The sequence below is a fragment of the Ailuropoda melanoleuca genome, chromosome 12, assembly GCF_002007445.2.
Source record: "Ailuropoda melanoleuca isolate Jingjing chromosome 12, ASM200744v2, whole genome shotgun sequence".
In the NCBI taxonomy this organism is placed as follows: domain Eukaryota; kingdom Metazoa; phylum Chordata; class Mammalia; order Carnivora; family Ursidae; genus Ailuropoda; species Ailuropoda melanoleuca.
Genome location: NC_048229.1, coordinates 8,003,237 through 8,024,063, shown reverse-complemented (window position 1 = coordinate 8,024,063; position 20,827 = coordinate 8,003,237). Strand labels below are relative to the sequence as shown.

General features: G+C 48.8%; 1 protein-coding gene across 3 annotated transcripts in view; it reads left to right on the top strand.

Annotated features, from left to right (window-relative positions):
- The window catches only part of HVCN1 (hydrogen voltage gated channel 1), a 34,625-nt gene that overhangs the window by 8,062 nt on the left and 5,736 nt on the right, over positions 1-20,827 (top strand). The window contains exons 3-5 of one of the 3 annotated variants that reach the window (XM_011225905.3): positions 14,588-14,636; positions 14,961-15,239; positions 19,604-19,708. In XM_011225905.3, the coding sequence (XP_011224207.2) occupies positions 14,607-14,636; positions 14,961-15,239; positions 19,604-19,708 (414 nt within the window). In that variant the 5' untranslated portion in view covers positions 14,588-14,606. Of the gene's footprint in view, positions 1-6,380; positions 6,529-14,587; positions 14,637-14,960; positions 15,240-19,603; positions 19,709-20,827 lie in introns of those variants that run through there. The other 2 variants (XM_034637890.1, XM_034637889.1) reach the window with 2 other exon arrangements.

The window sequence follows — 20,827 nt, the reverse complement described above, 5'->3', positions numbered from 1 at the left end:
AAAAAAGATTTAAAAAAAGGCATAAATCTGATCGCACAACTAGTGGGAAAAATAAGATACAAAATTGCCTGCCGTCTTTGATTATAATTAGAGACCTTAGGTGGACAAGAAGTCTGGTGTTCTGGGATTATCGTGAATTTCTTTTCTCTTGCTGGTGTTTTCACAATGCTAGGAGAGATAGATCTAGGGTAAAAGTCTGCTTATTGGGGTGAATGACAGCAGGTAAAGCTGAGGATGGGGGCTGGGCAGGAGTTCTGAATGAAGCCAGGGTGCTGGGGGGTGGGGGAGGGGTTGAAGGCACAGAAGGAGCAGAAGCACAGAATGGGGATGTAGAACCAAGGAGCCCCCCCCACACACACACAACAATTGCAGGGAGGTGCACAGGAGCCTTTTTGTCCTGACACAGAGGTCAGAACAAGGAGCTGGCAAGAGCTGGGGAATACTGGGCCAGGACCACTTGTAGCAACTGAGCCTCTGTTGATTCAAAGGACAAGTTCTTTTAGTAATTTACCCTTATGGAGTTAATTGTGTTTTTAAAAAATTGTTTTAACTGAATTGCTTTTAGGAGCTTTTGAATTGTCCGGCGGCCCTAGTGTTTGAGGGGAAAATAATGGTGTCATAGGAGAAACTGGCGGGTTTTTCAGACCTGTGTTGGGCGTAGCCAGCTCTTCGGAGCCCATGTCCCTGTGCCTCAGAGTTCCTCTTCTGTGAAATGGGAACAATGATACTCCGTCTTGGGTTGTGGGGATCAAAGCAGCTCAGCTCGTGCTTGGGAGGCCCTCACTGAGACAGGGCCAGGCCGCAGCAAAGACAGCCTGTTCATTGGGTCATGAGGACGAGCTGGGTTCTCAGCCATCAGCTGACCTCTTCCTCCTCTTGGGTGATCGCGTGTCACCAGTCACATCTGGGGAACTTGGGAGCCAGTGTGCTTAGAAATCGCGGTAGCCCTTTGCTCATTGCTCATGAGGCATGTTGAGGCTTCAGGTTTATTTAGAGTGCTGGTACTCAACTTTGGCTGCACGTGGGAGATCCCAACACCCAGGCCACCCCCAGACCAACTGAGTCACAATCTTGGGGCCTGGCACCCAGGCCTTGGGTTTTTAAAAAGCTTACAGGTGGTTCCAAAATGCAGCCAGGGCTGAGAGGCACTGGTTAGACTGTGGCTGGGTAGGGCCGCTCTCCGTGGGCTGCTTCACAGTGAGGCAGGCGAGAGGGGTGTCCTGAATTCTGCTCGTCCCATCTTTCCCCGGCCAAAGCATTGCTAAGACACTGGGGCTGGGAGTTGCCTGGGTGATTCAGTCACACTGGTGATAGGTCTTAATTTCTGGCCAAATAACTGTTATTTTTTCTTGCTATGTTTTCCTTTTCTTTATGCTTTCATAGTAAAATAACATGATTATGCTTCCCAGTTAACATGGCTGATGTCATACTTTGGACAGGGCTGTCTCCTCTCTGACGATCGCGTCCCGTTTCCCAGGGAAATAGACTGGGCACATCCTCCCCATCCCTGTGTCTTTCAAACTCAACTCATTGGTGACTCCTGAAATCCATTAATGGGCTGCTATCAGTCATTTAAGCAATGAAACAGAATAAAATGGATACCACAAGAGTGCTCGCACTTAGAAACTTACGTGTCGGTTGTAGAACGCACGTATGTCAGTGTGTATTAAAAAGCAGGATTAAAATGTGTTTTTCTCATGGAGTTAACACTGGGCTGAGCTCCCTGCACAGCGCTGAGCTCCTCCCAGCTGGTAGCCAGGTCCCTCCAGGGTGGTGTTCAGAGCAGTCCTTGCCAGAGGGAGGGGGCTTGGGGCCAGGCAGCCTGCCTCTGAATTCTCGCTGGCTGTGTGCCCTGGGGCACGTTGTTTGGCCTCTCCGTTGGAAATGTTTCAGTCTCCTCCTGGTGAGGTCATTGTGATGTGTTATCAGAGGGCTTTGTACGAGCTCAGAAATGGCAGGTGCTGGGGGTGGGAGGTAGTTAATGCTACGGCTCCTGCTCCTGGATATTCTTTCCCCCATTATCTCCACCCAGCCTCGCCATCGTCTTGCCAGGTTGGCAGACGACTCTATCAAGACAGGAGGGATCCTGACCCTGCAGGAAAAGGAGAGGAATGTTGCAGCATCTCTGGGGGTACCTGGGCCGCTGGTTGGGCTCAGCCCGTAAGCAGCAGCCCCCACAAGCTGGTCAGCCACCAGCCGTGGTTGTTTGTGTCAGCCTCAGACTTCCTCCCCACCCTAGAGAAGGAAAAGCTGCCACGCTTATTTAAAGACTTCCCTGATTTTAAAAATAGGCATTCCTCAGAACACAAATCCCCTGGGGGCTCCCGCCCTAGGTCACCTTGCTGCTGGAAGTCTTCCTGCCTCCCCACAGAGGAGAGGTTTGCTCAGGGGGATTCGTTCCACCCTCCACGTTACGTTCAGCAGGAAACTGCAGGCTGCCAGGCATGAAGGGCCTTGATGGTGGGTGACAGTCTCAAACACAGGACTCACCCAGTTCCTCCAGGAGCGAGTGGTGACTGTGTGGGTCAAGCGACCACTGTGAAGCCTGCGAGAGACGCAGTGCCCGCAGTTTCTGCTGGGGGCTGGTCACAGGGGTACCTTCTGTCCAGCACTTGCGAAATTCCAGACTCCCCGAAGGAAAGCCAGTGCTCAACATAAGCCCCATTGTGTACACAGTCTAGGCCCTGTGAGCTGTTCATATCTGTGAATGGTGGATCAAAGGACAGCAGCCTCAAGCCTGTTCTGCACAGAGAGTGACAGGATTATGTTTTGAGAAGTGCTCTCTGGTGTGAGAGGTGGAGGTGACCCTGGGGTGGTGGCAGAGGATGGGAAAAGTAGGCAGCTCCAGGCTTTGTGATGAGTAGGCCCAGGGTGGGGGAGGGAGAGGGAAAATGGGTGTTGGGGCACAGCGTCTCGGAGTATGTTTTAAGTGCCCTGGACTGGAAGACAGGAGACCCAGGCACATGTCCAGGACTGTCTGCTGACTGGAGGCGTTTGCCTTGTTGTAGGGCCTCAGTTTCCCCATCTGCTCAGGGAGGGAAGATTGCTCCTCAGAACCTTGATTCTACCTCTTGCAAAACCTTCTGTTGCTTCAAAAAATCAGCTTTTCTGCCATATCTCCGCCTCATTAGCAGAGCGTTTTAGAAAGAGCAAAGCTGGTAGACGTGCGTTCATATGCTGGCTTTACCACTTACGTCTCTTTGTATTTAGGTGTGTGTTCTGTGCCGTTGTTTTGGTTTTCTTATCCAGGGATTCCAATAATGTATATGTTGGTTCATTCTCCTTCCTGCCTGACCCCCAAATACTTCATTCACCATTCAATTCTCTGTAGGCAGGATCTCCCTCCAAAAATGGCTATTTCTCATGGTTAAATCTAATAGAATAAAACTTGAAAGTTTCTCTTCACCTTCTAACCCCACTCCCTTCCCAGAGGGAACCACTTGGTTTGGGTTATTGATTTTGTCTGTGTGTGTAGTTTTTAAAAAAATTTTTATTTATTTTAGAGAGAGGACGGGGCAGGAGCAGAGGAGAGGGAGAGAGAAAAAATCTCCAGCAGATTCCGTGCCGATTGCAGCGCCTGACATGGGGCTCGATCCCAGGCGCCCCGATTTTGTCTGTTGTTAACAAAGATGTCATTATATGACGCAATCTGGTCCGTGCAGTGCTGGTTTTCACTTAGAGTTCGTACAGATCAGGGACACCTTTCTGTGTCCGTCCCTCCAGGTACACTGGCTGACTGCCTCTGAACAGTGCCTGTATTCTCTAGTGTGGGGCTGCTGCAGTGTATTTAATGATGGGCTTTGAGGTCATTTCCAGGTCTGGGCTGTTGTACCAGCCCTCTAGGAAGCACCCATGTGCTTATGTGTGAGTCCCTTGTCAGGTCAAATGATAGGGACATTTTACATTTTGATAGAAACTGGTTAAGGCTGGATACCCTTCTTCACTCCCATGCCTGACACATTGGAGGAACTCAAACATTTTTTCTTTTTCTTTTTTTTTTTTAATATTTTGTTTATTTATTTGACAGAGCATGTGCACAAGCGGGGGGTAGTGGCAGGGAGAGGGAGAAGCAGGCTCCCCGCTGAGCAGGGAGCCCGATGCAGGACTCAATCCCAGGACCCCAGGAGCATGACCTGAGCCCTGAAGGCAGGTGCTTAACTTACTGAGCCACCCAGGCACCCCCAAGCATTTTTTCTTTCTTTTTTTTTAAAGATTTTATTTATTTATTGGACAGAGAGAGACACGGTGAGAGAGGGAACACCAGCAGGGGGAGGGCAAGAGGGAGAAGCAGGCTTCCCGCCAATCAGGGAGCTCAATGCAGGGCTCGATCCCAGGACCCTGGGATCATGACCCGACCCGAAGGCAGACGCTTAACAACTCAGCCACCCAGGCACCCCCCCCCGCCCAAACATTTTTTCTAAAGATGAGAGAAACTGTCCCATTGCCTTCCTAAGAGGAATATACCCATTTACCTGCCCCCTTCCCTAGCCTCTCTCATCCTGCCACACCATGTGACTTTGGGCAGTTGGTCTCCCCTCCCTGCACCTCAGTTTCCCCTTCTGTGGAGCGGAGATCCTGCCCTGCCTACCTCTCTGGATTTTTACAAGCATCAGGCGAGAGCAGAAGTGGGTGGCGGTGGTCTGTAAGCTGTGAGCAGAAGGAAGCAGTTGCTGCCAGGATTGGTGGCAGAAACGGGCTTTTCCCAATGGTTTTGTGACCTCTGAAGGAGCCTGCTTTCTCCTCGGAGCCTGGGATGGATGTGTGGCCTGAGAAGACAAAGGGCGGGAGCACGGTGCCCATGGCCACCCGTCACAGGCTGGCTCGGGTGCATACTCTCTGCCTTAGCTTCCTGGAGCTTCTATCATAAATAACCACAAACCAGGTGGGTTAAAACAACAGAAATGAATTCTGTCAGCTCTGAAGGCTCGAAGTCTCCAGTCAAGGTTTTGGCAGGGTTGGTTCCTTCTGGAAGCTTTGGGGGAGCTTCTGCTCTGTGCGTTTCTCCCCGCTTGTGGTCATTGCTGGCAACTTTGGCATCCCGTGGCTTCTGGATGCAGCACTCCAGTCTCTGCCTGAATCCGCACATGGTCCCCTCCTCTTCTTAGAAGGACATCAGTCATTGGATTTAGGGCCCACCCTAAATTCAGGATGATTTCATCGCAAGACCTTTTAACTAGTGACACCTGCAAAGACCCATATTCCATGTAAGGTCGTATTCCGGACAGGAATTTGGGGACAGCCACAGTTCAACCAACCCACAATACTGCCCTGGAAGGCTGATCGCCAGTCCCTGGCTGCGTGGCTTTTTCTCAGCCCTGTGTTCTGAAGCATGAGCTCCAAGTCCTAGCAGCCCAGGAGCAGATCCTGGCTCTACCATTTTCCAAGTGCGTGACTTGGGACATGCCACCTGCCTCACCAAGACCCAAAATGATGGCCTCAACCTCAGGGGTTTGTTAGGAATAAAATTAAATCATGCATTTAAAGGACTTTAGTGGTATGGTAATACAATAAAACAAAGAACCAAATAAGCAATTAGTAATAATAGATGTCACTGCTACTGTGTCCTACTGGAGTTTTGCAGCAGGAGATGTTGAATGATAAGCAAATCAGGTCCCCAGAAGGAGGCTCTGGGAGGGAGCAGGGAAACAGGGACTTAAGGGACATCAGGAGTCTGCCGAATTTCTTTAAAAGTACTGTTTTCTGTGGTTGTTGGATGACCACAAAATAGGGACATTTCCCCTCCTACAGATGGCAGCTTCTAACCGAGCCTGTAAAAATAGACGTGCATAAGAACATTTTTCCCCTCCTAGGTCTGTTTTTCTTTCCCGGGTAGTAATCTTTCTGGTATGATACTTGTCACGTGTAAAAGAGAAATAGGGGATCCATTTACCTTTGAGGGGTAGCTCTTGCAGTTTGCTGTGAATTCGCTTATTAAATAGTTACCGAACCCCTCCATGTGACTGAGGGAGGAAGAGTCCCTGCGCTCCCGGGGTTCACAGACCAGGGCAGGAGACAGATAGTACTGAGACGCCACAGCACTCGTTAGTAAGTGGCAGGACAGGGAAATAGAGGAAGGAGGCTCACCCAGCAGGTGGCGGCTAAGGAAGGCCTCCCCGGGGAGGCAGAATCTAGATGTCTGTAAGATCTGGAAGAGCAATAGCGTGCAAAAGGCAAAAGATCTATCAGCCAGTGGGCACAGGTGTGCAGAGTCCTAGAGCAAGAGGGAGTGAGGTTTATTCTAGAACCATGAGGCACTGGGTGTGGCTGGGGTGTGGCAGAAGCAGACGGGGCCTGGGGAGGAGACCAGGGCCTGGGGAGACCAAGAGAGCTTTGCCTTTGTCCTGAAGGCAGCAGTTGGCAGGGGCCGGGGTGGGAGGCTAAAGGTCCTGGGGGAGGGGGCAGGTGAGAGCAGGGACACAGCCCTGTTGTCACTGCAGAAAGGGGACCCTGGCCCCTGCTGTGTGGAGAAAGGACCAGGAAGGAGGCCAGTGCAGGCATCCAGGCAAGAGGTGCTGGCCGTAGGAGAGGGTAAGAGGGAGAAGAGAAGGGGAAGCGGGAGCAGCCGTGTTTAGGAGGTTAAACTGACAAGCCTTGAGGGAGAGAGAGGAGCCCAAGATGATCTTTGGCTCTTGGCTTGGGCGGCAGGGTGCATGTGATGATGTGCCCTAGGGAAACACGGAAGGAAGAGTGGATATGGGGAGGGATGCGTGGGTGGCTCCATCGGTTAAGCGTCTGCCTTTGGCTAGGGTCATGATCCCAGGGTCCTGGGATCAAGTCCCACACCAGGCTCCTTGCTCAGCAGGGAGCCTGCTTCTCTCTCTGACACATAAATAAATAAAATCTTAAAAAAAAAAAAAAGAGTGGATATGGGGAAGAGATAAGAAATTGATTCAGTTTGGGTCCTAGCCAAACTAATGACCTGGCAGGATACCAGACGTCAGGCTGGAGACTGATTTGCACATGAGACTGATTTGCACATGTTCTCAGTGTTGAGAACACAGGTGTGCTGAGACCACCAAAGTGGGGGAGTTACCCTGCATGAGCACAGGGTCAGGATTGGGGTCTAGGGGACTTCCAGTGGCGTGGGGGCAGGGACATGGAGGCCCAGGAGGGCGGTTGGAGATGGGAGAGAAATGAAGAGGCGAGATGGTCAAACAGAACCAAGTCAACAGTGAGAGGAAGCAGGACAGTCAGGGTGGGACCCCATTATGGGCTTTGATACAGAAAGGTGATCCTGGAGAGAGTGGTGTCAGGATGTAATGTGACAGCGAAGGTTAATGTGGGGGACATGGAGATGGGAGCTGTCCAGCCCAAGGGACTCTACTGGTCTCTATTCTTGGGGTTGCAAGTGACAGAAACAACTCCTCAATCTAGCTTGAGCCGCAAAGGGACTCTATCAGTTTGTGTGACTGAAGAGTCAGGAGGTTGCAGGGGCAGGCAGTGGGCAGTAAGCAGAGTGAAATGTCCGCGGACGGTGATGAAGTCGGAGGAGTGGAAATGAGAGTTTGTGTTGCTGAAGAACAGCGGGCCCTTATGAGGGGGCACCAGGTCAGGCTCCAAAGCTGGTGCTCCATGTAGCTCCGTGTAGCTCACTGAGTCAGTCCTCCCACCGCCCAGGCAGGGTGGGAGGAACCCGAGAGCCCAAGGTGGGTGGTGAGGTTGCCGAGGCCCACAACATTTTCATGATCAGCTATATCTTTGACCTTTTCTGAAACTTCTCTGCTCTTGGTATGTCATATTCTTGACTTAAAACCAGAGTTGTTTTCTGCTCTGCTGGTTGCCATAAATATTTTCATCCCAGATTACTGAAAGTTGTTTTTTACTGGTCGCACAGTTTCAGAAAGAAAAATTTCCTCTCCTGTAAAATATAAATGTGGTTTTTGCAAAGCACCCCAAGGCTCCCACTGTGCTGAGAACTAGCACCAGCAGTTTCCATCTGCCAGATAAAGGGTTTTAGGGGGAAAATTATGGCCAGGAGAAGCCAGAGGGCTTCAGGATAACTGGCACCTGGCCCTTGGTCAATCTGGGAACCTAGCAGTGGAGGATCCAGCCTGAGACAAGCTGCTGCCCAGCGTGGGAGACAGGGTACCACAGCCCTCAGTCAACGGATGCTTGATGGGCTTCTGTTCTCGGGTGTCTCATGAGACTCTGGGGACACAGGCCTTGCTTTCATGGAGCTTAACTGCTAGTGTGGAAAGAGGAATAATACATAAATGGCTACACACACACACAAATTCTGATTAGAAACTGTAAAAAAATACAAAGAGAGGTTATAAAATTGAGAAGGGGACTGATTTAGATTTTAGGGGTCAAGGAGGGCCTCTCTGAGGAAGGGCCATGTCAGCTGAGGCTTCAAGCATGAGTAAAAGTGAGCCAAGCTCAGAGTTGGAAGAAGAGTAGTCCAGGTTGAGGGAAGAGCCTGTGTGAATACTGGGCCTGGGGAGAATGCAGAACTTGGAGGGACAGAAGGGCAAGCAGTGTGGCTGGAGTGTGGTGAGCAGGTCATGGGGAAGGAGATAAGGCCAAATCCCACAGGGCCATGTACATCATAGGAAGGATCTTGGATTTTTTTAAGATTTTATTTATTTAAGGGAGAGAGAGAGAGAGAACCAGCAGTGGGGAGGGGCAGAGGCAGAGGGAGAAGCAGACTTCCCGCTGAGCAAGGAACCTGATGCAGGGCGCGATCCCAGGACTCTGGGATCATGACCCGAGCCAAAGTCAGACACTTAACCGACTGAGCCACCAGGAGCTTGGATTTTTATCCAAAAATCAGGGGGCCGTGATATGATCAGGTGCTGAGATCAGGGGTGAGGGTTTATTAGGCCTGCTTGGGCTACTGGTTGGAGAATGCACTGGAAGAACTGGGTCCAGGGAGAGAAGTCCACAAGAGGCTGTTGCAGTCTTTTTTTTTTTTTTAATAAAGATTTTATTTATTTACTTGGGAGAGAGAGAGCACACAAATAGGGGGAGTGGGAGAGGGAGAAGCAGTCTCCCCACTGAGCAGGAAGACTGGTGTGGGGCTCGACCCCAGGACCCTGGGATTGTGACCTGAGCCGAAGGCAGCCGCTTAACTAACCGAGCCACCCAGGTGCCCCAAGGCTCTTGCAGGCTTTGGGGTGATAGGATGAAGGCTTGGACTGGGGTGGTAGAAGAGGAAGAATGAATAACATATATGGAGAGAGGAAAGCCAGACAGGCTCCAGGATCCTGGATGTGGAAAGAACCAGAAGGTTCACTCTCAGGAGGTTATGCAGTGGTCATAAGGTCTCCTTGGGACCTCTTAGTATCCGAGGGAGCCTCAAATTGGGACCATACAGAAAGGCAGGCACAGGAGGCCGTCTGGAATCCAAACCATGGGATTCCTGGATGGAGCATTTGAAGCACCACCCTCTCTGCACTCACCCTCCCCAACCTCACCCTGCAGTCTTTGGAGCAGGGACTTCCCCAGGGCACTTAGCAAGAACACGTGGGGGTTCCGGGAGGCTTCTGAAAGAGGTGGTGTCCCTTGTCCAAATTGGGAGCTTGGAAATGTACAAGGCATCATAGACTAAAGGACAGTGGACTGAGGGCAAAAGAGCTTGAGTTCTCTACTCCCAAGTGCACTGAGACCTTGAGCAAGTCCAGACTGCCCATGTCTGAAGTGCTCCCATCTCCGAAAGAGTGGGGAGATCAGACCAGGTAATCTCTTTGGACTCTAACCTTTCCTGAGCTCATGAAACCTATTATGGAAAAAAAAAACCTGAGTATGCATCAAAGGTGTATTGTTGGAGAGAGATCATTTTGTTTTACTTTGAAAAGTGTAAAAATATAAAAGAATACATATACTGGGGCACCTGGGTGGCTCTGTCAGTTGAGCATCTGCCTTTGGCTCAGGTCATGATCTTGGGGTCCTGGGATCGAGCCCCATGTCGGGCTCCTTGCTCAGCAGCGAGTCTGCTTCTCCCTCTCTTTTCTCTCCCTCTGCCCCTACCTTCTTGTGCTCTCTCTCTCTAAAATAAATAAAATCTTAAAAAAAAGAATATATATATTATCAACTATTTATATAATCATCATCCTAAATTGACAGCTATTAACATTTTGTCCTATTTTCCTCAAATTTTTTCGGATAGCATTCAAGTACTTTTTGGCTCCTTCTGCTTTTAGCCCTTGCCCCTCCCTAAGGGCAACCAGCATCATGAATTTGGTGTCTCCTCCCAGTACGTTCTTCTCTACGTTTGTCCTCCCTGGTGTTCATTGAGCTTCTTGGATCTACATCCTTATATTTTTCCATCAAATTTTGAAATTTTTTCAGCCCGTTATTTCTCCAAATTTTTTCCTGCCCCAATTTCTCTTCTATCTTTTGATGTACCCTAGGTACACAGATATTAGATTGCTTGCTATTGTCCCTAAGGCTCTGGGTTTTTTCCCCTGCCTTTTTTCTCACCAGGTTTCAACTTGATATTTTCTATTGCTCTCTCTTTAAGTTCACTGTTTTTTGTTTTTTTAGATTTTATTTATTTATGTGACAGAGAGAGAGACAGCCAGAGAGAGAGGGAACACAGGCAGGGGGAGTGGGAGAGGAAGAAACAGGCTCCCAGCGGAGGAGCCTGATGTGGGGCTTGATCCCAGGACCCTGGGATCACGCCCTGAGCTGAAGGCAGACGCTTAATGACTGAGCCACCCAGGCACCCCTAAGTTCACTGATCTTTTGTCCTACTGTATCTAATCAGCTTTGATCCCATTTGGATTTTTTTTTTTTACAGTTTCTATTTCTATATCAAGATTCTCTATTTGTTCCCTCATTAAGCTCATATTTTCTTTGAAATACTTGAACATATGTATAATACCTATTTATAAGTCTTTGTTGGCCAATTCTGTTATCTCTGTCCATTTTGGTAAGCTAGTGTTTCTGTAGGTTATAGGCCACGTTTTTCTGCTTTATCTGTCTAGTAATTTTTTATTGTATGCTGTACATTTCTAAATGCTATGATTGTTGAGTGATTTTGTTGTCCTCCCTAGTGGAATATGAGTTTTGTTCCAACAGGCAATGAATTCACCTGGGGATCTGCTTGATCTTTTCAAGGTTTCTTTTTATGTATATTTGGGACAGGTGTAAGGTAGTTCTTACTATAGGGCTAGGTTATGCCTACTAATAAGGCATGACTTTTCCAGAATTTCTACTGAATGCTCAGGGTATTCAACAAGATATCTCTACTCTGGATGTTTGGAACTCACACATCTCCCAACCCAGCCTTGTGTCATCTCTGACAGTTTCTCAGCTGTTTAGAGTTCAGCCAAAGTTGGATTTTTGGAGTTCCTTCTCTGTAGAGCTTCCTTTTCTCAGGTACTTTGCCATGCAAATTCTTGAGACAGGGAGGAAGGCTCAATAGCCTTGCTGCCATAGTCCAGAAAGTACCTCTAGGTAGAAAGCCAGGGTCAGTGTGGGGGCTCACCTCATCTGTTCCTCTTCTCTCAGGGACCACAGTAAATTTCATGCATTTTATCCAGTTTTATAGTTTTTTACAGCAAGAGGCCTAATCTGCTACCAGTTACTCTATCATGACCAGAAATAGAAATCCCCTTCTTTTGTATGTTTACATTTCCATTTTACACATTCCCAGAACCACATATAGTAATATTCTGCATGTATTTTTAAATTTTTACTTACATGGTATTATATTCATAGTCTTCTATATCTTCCTTTTAAACTCAACATATATATTTTTTTGAGAGAGAGAGAGGGTGGGATGGGGCAGAGGGAGAGAGAGAGAATATTAAGCAGGCTCCACACCCTGCAAAGACCCCGAGGTGGGGTCTCACAACCCTAAGATCACGACCTGAGCCAAAATCAAGAGTCGGACGCTCAACCGACTGAGCTACCCAGGTGCCCTTCAATATATTTGTAAAGACCTATACACATTTATGTATTCATTCAGTCACTTAAATATTTGGGTGTTTTTGAGTGTGTATTAAGTGCAAGACACTGGATAGGCCATTTGCTCAAGATGGAGAAAGTTCCACTCTCATGGAGCTTAGAGTCTGGGTGGGGGGAGTGTAGGCAGATAATAAACAGATAAACAATTCATATATAATGTCACCAATAAGTGCAATAAAGAAAAATGAGGGGCCCCTGGCTGGCTCAGTCAGTAGGGTATGAGCCTCTTAATCTCAGGGTTGTGAGTTCAAGCCTCATATTGGGTGTAGAGAGTACTTACAATCTTAAAAAAAAAAAAAAGAAAAGAAAAGAAAAATGAAGCAGGGTAAGTGGATGCAGTGTGACTGGGGAAGGGTGACTAGACCAGGTCTCAGCAGAGGCAATGTTTGAGCAGAAGCCTGACCCAAGTGAAGGTGTGAACCATGCAGATGTCTGAGGGAAGACATTTCCAGGAAGAAGACCTGAGTGTGCTGGGAAAAACAAAAAACAAAACAACAACAACAAAAACAACACATGTGAAAGTTTTAAGGAAGGGCATGACGTGATCTCATTTATATTTGAGAAAGTTCTCTCAAGTTGCTGGATGGAGAACAGATATTGGGAGGAGGTGGGAGGCTGCTCTTGTAATCTAGCCAAGAGATAGCAAGAAATAATGGGGAGAAGTGGTCTTACTTGGAAAGTAATTTACGGGCAAGCCAACAAAATTTACTGTTAGGTCAGTATTGAATGAGGAAAAAGACATTTAAAGAATGATGCCAAAGTTATTGGCCCAAGGAACTAGACAAATGAAATGCCCTAAACTGAGATGGGAATATTTTGGGTGGCAAATGAATAATTCTGCTTTGAACATGCTAGGTATTAGATAACCTTTCGATAACTAAGGTGAGATTGGGATTGGAGATAGTGTTTCTGTATAATCCATGTACAGATGGCTTTTAAAGCTGTGCTGCTGAATGAGAACCCCTAGGAACTGAGTATGGGGAAGAGACACCTGAGCCCTGGGCATGTCAATACTTAAATGTAAGGTCTTCCTCTTATGGAATCCAGGAAAAGAGACTGATAAGAAGTAACCATTGAGGTGGGAGGAGAACCAGGAGAGTACAGAATCCCAGAAGCCAGTGAGGGCAGGAGTGACCTACTGTATTCAGTGTTGCCACGTGGGTACTTGGGGTGTCATCAGTGACATTTGGTAATGCAGTTCATTCATTTTAACTGCTGTAGAGCATTCCGTCATGTGAAGAGAGAAGGCTCATTCCTCTGTCTCCCACCACTTAGGTGAACATTTGCAGTGATCATTCTTTTTTTCTTTTTTTAAGATTTTATTTATTTATTTGACAAAGAGATAGCACAAGCAAGCAGAGGGAGAGGGAGAAGCAGGCTCTCCACTGAGCAGGGAGCCCGATGCGGGGCTTGATCTCAGGACCCTGGGATCATGACGTGAGCCAAAGGCAGCCGCTTAACTGACTGAGCCACCCAGGTGCCCCTGCAGTGATCATTCTTCAACAAACCACTGATTTGAGCACATGTGGGGGTGTTTCTCTTTGGAGCCTTTCTAGGGATGGAATCACTAGATTATTAAGAAAGATATACACAACTTCTACTTGACAAAACAGTGCCAGATTGTTTCCCAAAATGGTGGTGCCAGTGTCAATTCCTATGTTCAGTGTTCAAGAGTCCCCGTTGCTTCACATCTTTGCCAACATTTGCTATTGCAGACTTTAGAATTCTTGCCATTCACATTTTCCTGAGCCCTAGTGAGGTTATGTCTCTGCCATTTGGGTTTCCTTTTAGGTGACCTACTTATTAATATCCATTGCCCAGTCTTCAATGGCGTTGTCTTCTTTTTTTTTAATTTGTATGATTTCTTTATGTATTCTGGACACTAAATTAAACAATGTCTATTAAGTATATTGCAAGTATGTGTGTCACACCCAGTCTGTGGTGTATCTTTTCTAGCGTTGTGTGTGGTGTTTGTGTGTGTGTGTGTGTGTGTGTGTGTGTGTGTGTGAGAGAAATATAAAAGCTTTTAGTTTTGATGAATCAAGTCTATCCATTTGTTTTGTGTCTTATTTAAGCAAACTTTCCCTATTTGAAGGGCATGAAGATACTTATGTTTTATTTTAATTTAAAATTTTTTTTAATTTATAAATGTTAAGGTTAATGCATCTGAAATTTATTCTGTGTAGAGTGTGAGGTAGGGATCTTTTATGTTTTTTGCTTGTTTGTTTCCTATCGTGAAGGCCAGGCGTCCTGATCTCTCTAGCCTTTTCCCATTGATCTGTACTGCCACCACCATCACATCCAATTCCCTACTTGAGTATGGGTCTGGTTGGGCTCTTTTTTCCTGTTCCACTGATCATATTGCCCATTCTTGGGCCCATACCCCGAAGTTTTCACTATTGAACTTTATAGGAAATTTAATATCTGGTAGGGTCAGTTGGACAAAGGGAGGATTATTTGCTTTTTGCTTTGAAGTCCTTGTCTTTAAACAACTGCCCATCATGTACTTAAAATAACACTGGCTGAACTTAGGAAAATCTATTTGCCACTCACATTTCAAGAACTGATCTGTGGCACGAAGGGGGTGACCCTCACTTTTCTGTGAAACTGTGGGTACTTTTACTTTTGGCTTTCCACACCCCTGCCCTGCCAACTCTCACCTCCGGTTTTTCAGGTTGTGATGTCGCTGAACCATGGGGCCACTCTTCCGGTATTTACACGTGGTGGGTATTTTGTGACTGGGCTGAGGTACCAATTTCATTGGTTATTGCCAACCAGACCATAGTGACAGGCCTGATGGGTTCTGGGGTTTCCTGTTGCCTCGCCAGCACTGAGACCCTGGATTCCAAAAATAAAAGCACAAGAAACCACCGTGACCTCACGGTCTTTGCTTGCATGGTGCTCTGAGGGCCAGGACTGTTTTCACCCCTGCGGCCTGGCCCAGCCTGGGCGCTGCTCCCCGCCAGAGCAACGTGAGGTCCGAGTGGTCTGGACAGGCTCCAAGGGCCTCCCTGCCTGAGCACGGGCTCTCTCTCCCTTCCCTTCAGGCCAGCTCCCGCAGGGCCAAAGTGGCTCCAGCCAAGAGGATGAGCAAGTTCTTGAAGCACTTCACTGTCGTTGGGGACGATTACCATGCCTGGAACATCAACTACAAGAAATGGGAGAATGAGGAGGACGACGAGGAAGAGGAGCAGACACCACCAGCACCTGCCTCTGGCGAGGAGGGCAGAGCCCCCGACCCAGTGGCGGACCCTGTCCCCGTGCCCCGGCCCCCCCTCGACTTCAGGGCCACATTGAGGAAGCTCTTCAGCTCCCACAGGTTTCAGGTAGGTGGGCAGAGGCCCAGGATGCCTGGGGTGGGGCAGCGCCGTCACCAAGAGTCACAAGGCCGGGGTGGGGGCCTATCTCTGCCAACGCCCTATTTGTTCGATGTCTGTCTACTGATACTAACCCTGTGTCAGGTGCCCTGTACAGTGCTGGGCACATCCTATGCCGTCAGGGATAAAATACGTCAGTCCGACGTCAGTGCAAGGTCTGTCACCTGACGAGTGAATAAACCACATGTAGGCTGTCCATACTCGGCCATGAGGGGGAATGAAGCAGTGACACCTGCTATGAGTGGATGAACGTTGACAAGGTAACGCTCAGTGAGAGAAGCCAGACACGAAAGACCACATGTAGTCTGAGTCCATTTATGCGAAATGTGCACTGTAGGCAAATCCATAGAGACAGACAGCAGATTGATGATTCCAAGTTGGAGGGAGGGCAGGATGGCAGGGGACTGCTTAATGGACACAGGTTTCCATGTGGGGTCATCAGGACGTTCCAGAACTATGTAGTGGTGATGCTTGCACCACCTTGTGAAGGTGCTTGATGCCCCTGAACCACATGCCAACTTCAAAATGGTTCACATTTTGTTATGGTAGATTTTATGTTCTGATTTTATGTTCTGTTTACTTATCCCTACACAATAAGTAAACGGAAGGGTAGACATTGGAGGCAGAGAATACGTTCCTGCATTCATTCAGCAAACATTGAGTGCCTGTCCTGAGCTGAACAAGGCCAAGAGGGTCCTGTGCCTCCCAGACTTATCACTAGGGGCGCTTCAGTCTCTCACTCTGTGGAGCGGTCCTCCTCGGGTAGCCCACCGCTGACCTCTGGGTGCACTTGGGGGAGAACATGAGAGGGACACGCGGACTTCAAAGAACAGCAAAGGGTTCAGTGCCTGTCGGCATCTTCTGACTTGGAAGGTCAAATGCAGTTTGAGTCTGGAGGGCCCTGTCTCAGCCCCCAGCCCTGAAGTGGGCAGGCAGGTGTCTGGAAACCTGTTTTGAGGAGAATGCAGGAGGCCCAGGACATTAGGGGAGCATGCAGCTCCTTGTCAGCCCAGGTCCCATAATGGAGCCATTCTGGTGTCCTCCTAAGCTGAAATAAACCAGTGCCTCCCTAGAGCTGACTTCCCTTCTGGAAGCAGAAACAGCCCTTGCCTCTCCCATCACTGACTTTGTTCCAGGGTAAAATAGAAAAAAAAAATTATTTTGGTCTTTTTCTCGCTTTCGTGTAGCTTAGAGAAATGAAACAGGCCAAACAGCCCAGCAGGCCTTGCAGCTCTGTGGGTTCCTCTGCGGCTGTGACAGGAAAGGAAACATGGTATTAAGTTGTTGGGGTTGAAATCCCAAACCCTCAATTTCAGAAGCAGAAGGAAGGAGCCAGTTTCCCTCCAGCTGCAAGGGGAACCCTGGGCCTCCCTGCTCCGGGAGGCCCTTCACCTCCTGACTGGGCCACAGGGCTGCCCGCTGAGCCTGGACCTCTAAGGACACTCCTACTGAGAAGCAGCAGCCTGACCCTTGAAACGTAACCAAAGATGCTTAGTCATTCACTGGACAGTCACTTCTCGAGCAGTGACTTCTGTGTGCAGGGGACAGAGCAGCAAGCGTGGCAGGTACCCCCCTGTCCTTACTCTCAGAGGACCGATGGTCTATGGAGAGGCAGGCACTCCTGGAACCATCACCCCGACTGATGCTGGTTGTAAGTGAAGAGAAGCCCTCTGTGGGGAGACAGAAGGGGGCTCTGACAGATCCTGGGGGTAGGAAGACACCTGACCCTAGGATTGGGTGTCAGAGGACGTGTGGTGGCGGAGGCAACATTTCATCTCACACCTGAAGGTTGGGCAGGGGTGAGCTCTGTGAATGGGGAGGGGAGGAACCTTCCAGAGAGAGAGACTGTGTTTGCAAAGGGCCCAAGATAGGAAAGGATCTGCCGCATTCCTGGAATTGAGAAGGGTCCATATGGCTTACGTGCAGCAAGTAGAGGGATAACTTGGCAAGAGAGGAGGTGCTAGAAGGTCATTTGTGGGCAGTGGGCGGCCACAGAAAATCTAAATGCATGGGTGGGAGGGAGTGACACGACGAGATTTGTAGAGGGGTTTAGGGAGACCAGCATGGAGTGGGGTTTGATCTCAGTCAGTAGAATCAAGCATGTAAGAGGATTCTGGAATCCCTTTCTCGGATGCATTATCTACCTGTTCCCATGGTTTGAAGCAGCCTAGATGACCTGATACATAGCTAATTGCCATCACTTCTCCCACAGGATGATACAAGCAAGGGAGAGAACACAGGAGGTGTTGGGCCTCTGTGGAATCCATGCGTGGACAGGGGAGCTGAGCCAGGGGAGGGTAGTCGTGAAGGTCAAGGAGCTTCGCTTCATTACCTGCTCACTGTGGCGGGGCTCTGTACTAAGCAGCCTTCACGCGTTACCTCATGTCATGCTCCCACTGTCAATCTAGGGCGGAAAATGTGGTCAACCCCATTTTCTCCAAGAGGACGCTGAAGCTTAGAGTTAACACAGGAGGCTCATCGGTCTTGAGAGACGTGCCCAGGGTCGAGGCTAACGTGGGGCTGGCCCGGTGTAGCCGGCGCTCACAGCACTGCATTGTCCTGCTGGGCCTGGCCCTCTTTGCCCCGTCTGGATGTGGAATTAACCAGCTTCCCTCAATTCTCGGCATTTCTCTTTGTGACATGACTCCCCGCAGAAATAGCACTGCCTTGTGAAGTGGCAAGTTCAGGATCTGGGGATTAGTTAACAGAGGCCAGGAGTGGGACCCATGCATTGTAGTTTTGTGACCTTGGGTTGGTCTGTCTTGGTCTTAATTGAGGAGGAATTCATGTGAACTTGATCATTGTCAAGTGAGTAATTCAGTGGCATTTATATAGCATTTTCACATGCTGAGCAACCACCACCGTCTCGTTTGAAACTGCTTCCATCACCCCAAAAAGAGCTCCGGTACTCATCACACAATAGGTCCCCAGCCCCTGATAACCGCTGACCCACTCTGTGCGTGGATTTGCCTGCTCCAGACTCTTCATACAAGTGGAATCAGGCAATGGGCGGTCTCTCCGCGTGTGGCTGCTCTCAGCATCGTGGCTTCTCCGGGCATTCCCGTGTGGTGTGTGTCAGGGCTTCATAGTCACTCTGTTTCTAATGTCTCTGTGCCTTGGTTTTAGACCAGATGAGCTCTCATGTCCCATTAGTTCTAAAATAAAACCAAGGATGAAGAAAGAAAGAAAAAGGAAAAAACACCCGCCAGAGGCTTGAATCTTTATTGAGCTACTGAACTTGGATATGTGTGAAAAGTTCATTACAAAGCACTTTGCCATGCAATCTTCACAGTAAACCAAGTCTTCAAACGCTTTAATTACTGAAGTATTAGCTACGGCCTGAAACGGTCAGAAGGTTTACTAGTCCATTTTTACCCAGGCCTGCTCAGTTTCAGCCTGAAAGTGCTGGCACTGTGAGAAAATGGCACACGACTTGCAGAATCTACCTGAGCGTGTCAGATGTAGGAAGCAGGGCCCTGAGCGAGGCAGTGGGGGGTCCAGAATTCCCAAGGGAAGACAGGGGTCACACAGTGTCTGTTGGGGTTCCTCCCATTGCTGCCGTTTCCACCACTGAACACCATCACCCCCACCCTGCCACTGGAGCCCCCACCAGCGTCTCCACCACCTCTGTCACCATGGGCCCCCCATCGTCGGCGGGAGCCCACACGCCTGGCACCCTGGTCCCCACCGTCCTCCTCCACCAGCAGGTTACAGAGCCCCCAAGATGGTCTTTCTCACACATCTCCTCAGTCCCCAGGAAACCTTGGACTCCATCTGCCCGTCACCCCCTGACGAGCCTGCCTGAGCTGGGCCGCTATTGACGGAACCAGACAGAAGCTATGCTATGCGTACAGTGGACATCGCTTAATCCAACTGCCTCAAGGAAGGCAGTCCCTGGAGGGACTTCCATGACTCAGATCTCTGAGGCAGATCTTTTTAATTATCTATTGAGCATCTGTTCTGGGTATACCCTGGCAAGAAAGTCTCCAGAAATAGAAAAATTAAAATTTAAGAAACAATTTTTTTTTTTTGCCATCTAGGAATTAGCAGTTTGGCTTGAGAGATGCTGAGAAACAGCGAATGAACACAGACCAGTGGTGACTGTCACTCAGTGAGCCAGACAGAGCAGCTCTAGCAGGACAGGCACTGCCTGGGGGTCTGACAGTTCTGGAAGGTGTGCGGCTGAGGGCAGCAGCCTCCCATCCTTGGCATCTTCACCCAGTGGTTTCCCCTAGATGTTTCTGGCCCTTAAAGATGGAAGGAGGGTCAATTTTCAGGTTTCATGGTTTCTTGATCCTTCCCTTGGTCTGCAGGTTATCATCATTTGCTTGGTCATTCTGGATGCCCTCCTGGTGCTTGCCGAGCTCATTCTGGACCTCAAGATCATCGAGCTTGACAAAAACGACTATGCCGCCATGGTACGGTGCCGGCAGCCCTTTAATACCCTTCATTTCTGTCCTTCCTGAGGTGGGCAGAGGGGGGCAGATGGCACCCTCCTGGGAGTAGCAAGTCCTTAACAGACTAAGTTGACTGGGTGCTTTTAACCAAAGAGCAGGGGAAATGTCTTCTTTCCAAATTATAGACAGGCATTTACTATAAGCAGGAAACCTCGTTTCACTCGATGGCTTGAATTTCGAATAGTGCTAGACCGCTGAGCTGAGGCGTGTCGCTGCTTCTGGAGGAAGGATCTGACCAAGGGAGTGATACTGTCCCATCTATAGTGGCAGACGAGCTATTTCTTGGCCTGTCAACATTCTGACATGGTCCCTATGTTTTTTCCCCAATTCCCAGCTGCTGCCTGAGCCCATCCCAGACATTTGTCTAGCCTTCCCAAGGCAGCTGCTAGCTTTTCTTCTGTGGCCAGTCCAGGTCCTTCCACAGGTGGATGAGTATTTTTCCTCTCCCTCTACTTTTAACGCGATCAGTGACACACCTGCTGTACCGTCTAAGATATTTTTTTTTATTAGAGCTCGCGCATGTGCACAAGGGGGAGGGGCAGAGGGAGAAGCAGACTTCCCACTGAGCAGGGAGCCCCATGCGGGGCTTGATCCCAGGACCCTGAGATCATGACCTGAGCTGAAGGCAGATGCTTAACTGACTGAGCCACCCAGGCGCCCCTCACTGTCTTGTGCTTTTTTCCTCAACTTTTTAATATGAAAAATGGCAAATATACTTTTGCTACGTTTGCTTTATCTCAATATATATCCATGAACACATCCATGTATTTTCGACCATTTGAAAGTAAGTTAGACATCAGGACACAAATACTTCACTATGCCTAAGAATGAGGTCTTTTTCCTACAAAACTGTAATCACATTATCACACCTAAAAAATTATCAATAATTCCATAATAACCAGTTTATATTCAAATTTCCTCATTTGTCCCAAGAATATCTGTTATAATGCCCCCCCTTTTCTTTTCCACCAAACTAGGATCCAGACTTCTAATATGATGCTTGGTTAAGCTCCTCAGGCTCTTCTAACCTAGAAGAGTTCTTCCGCCCACGCCCAAGTCCAGCCAGTCATCTTGTAGGAT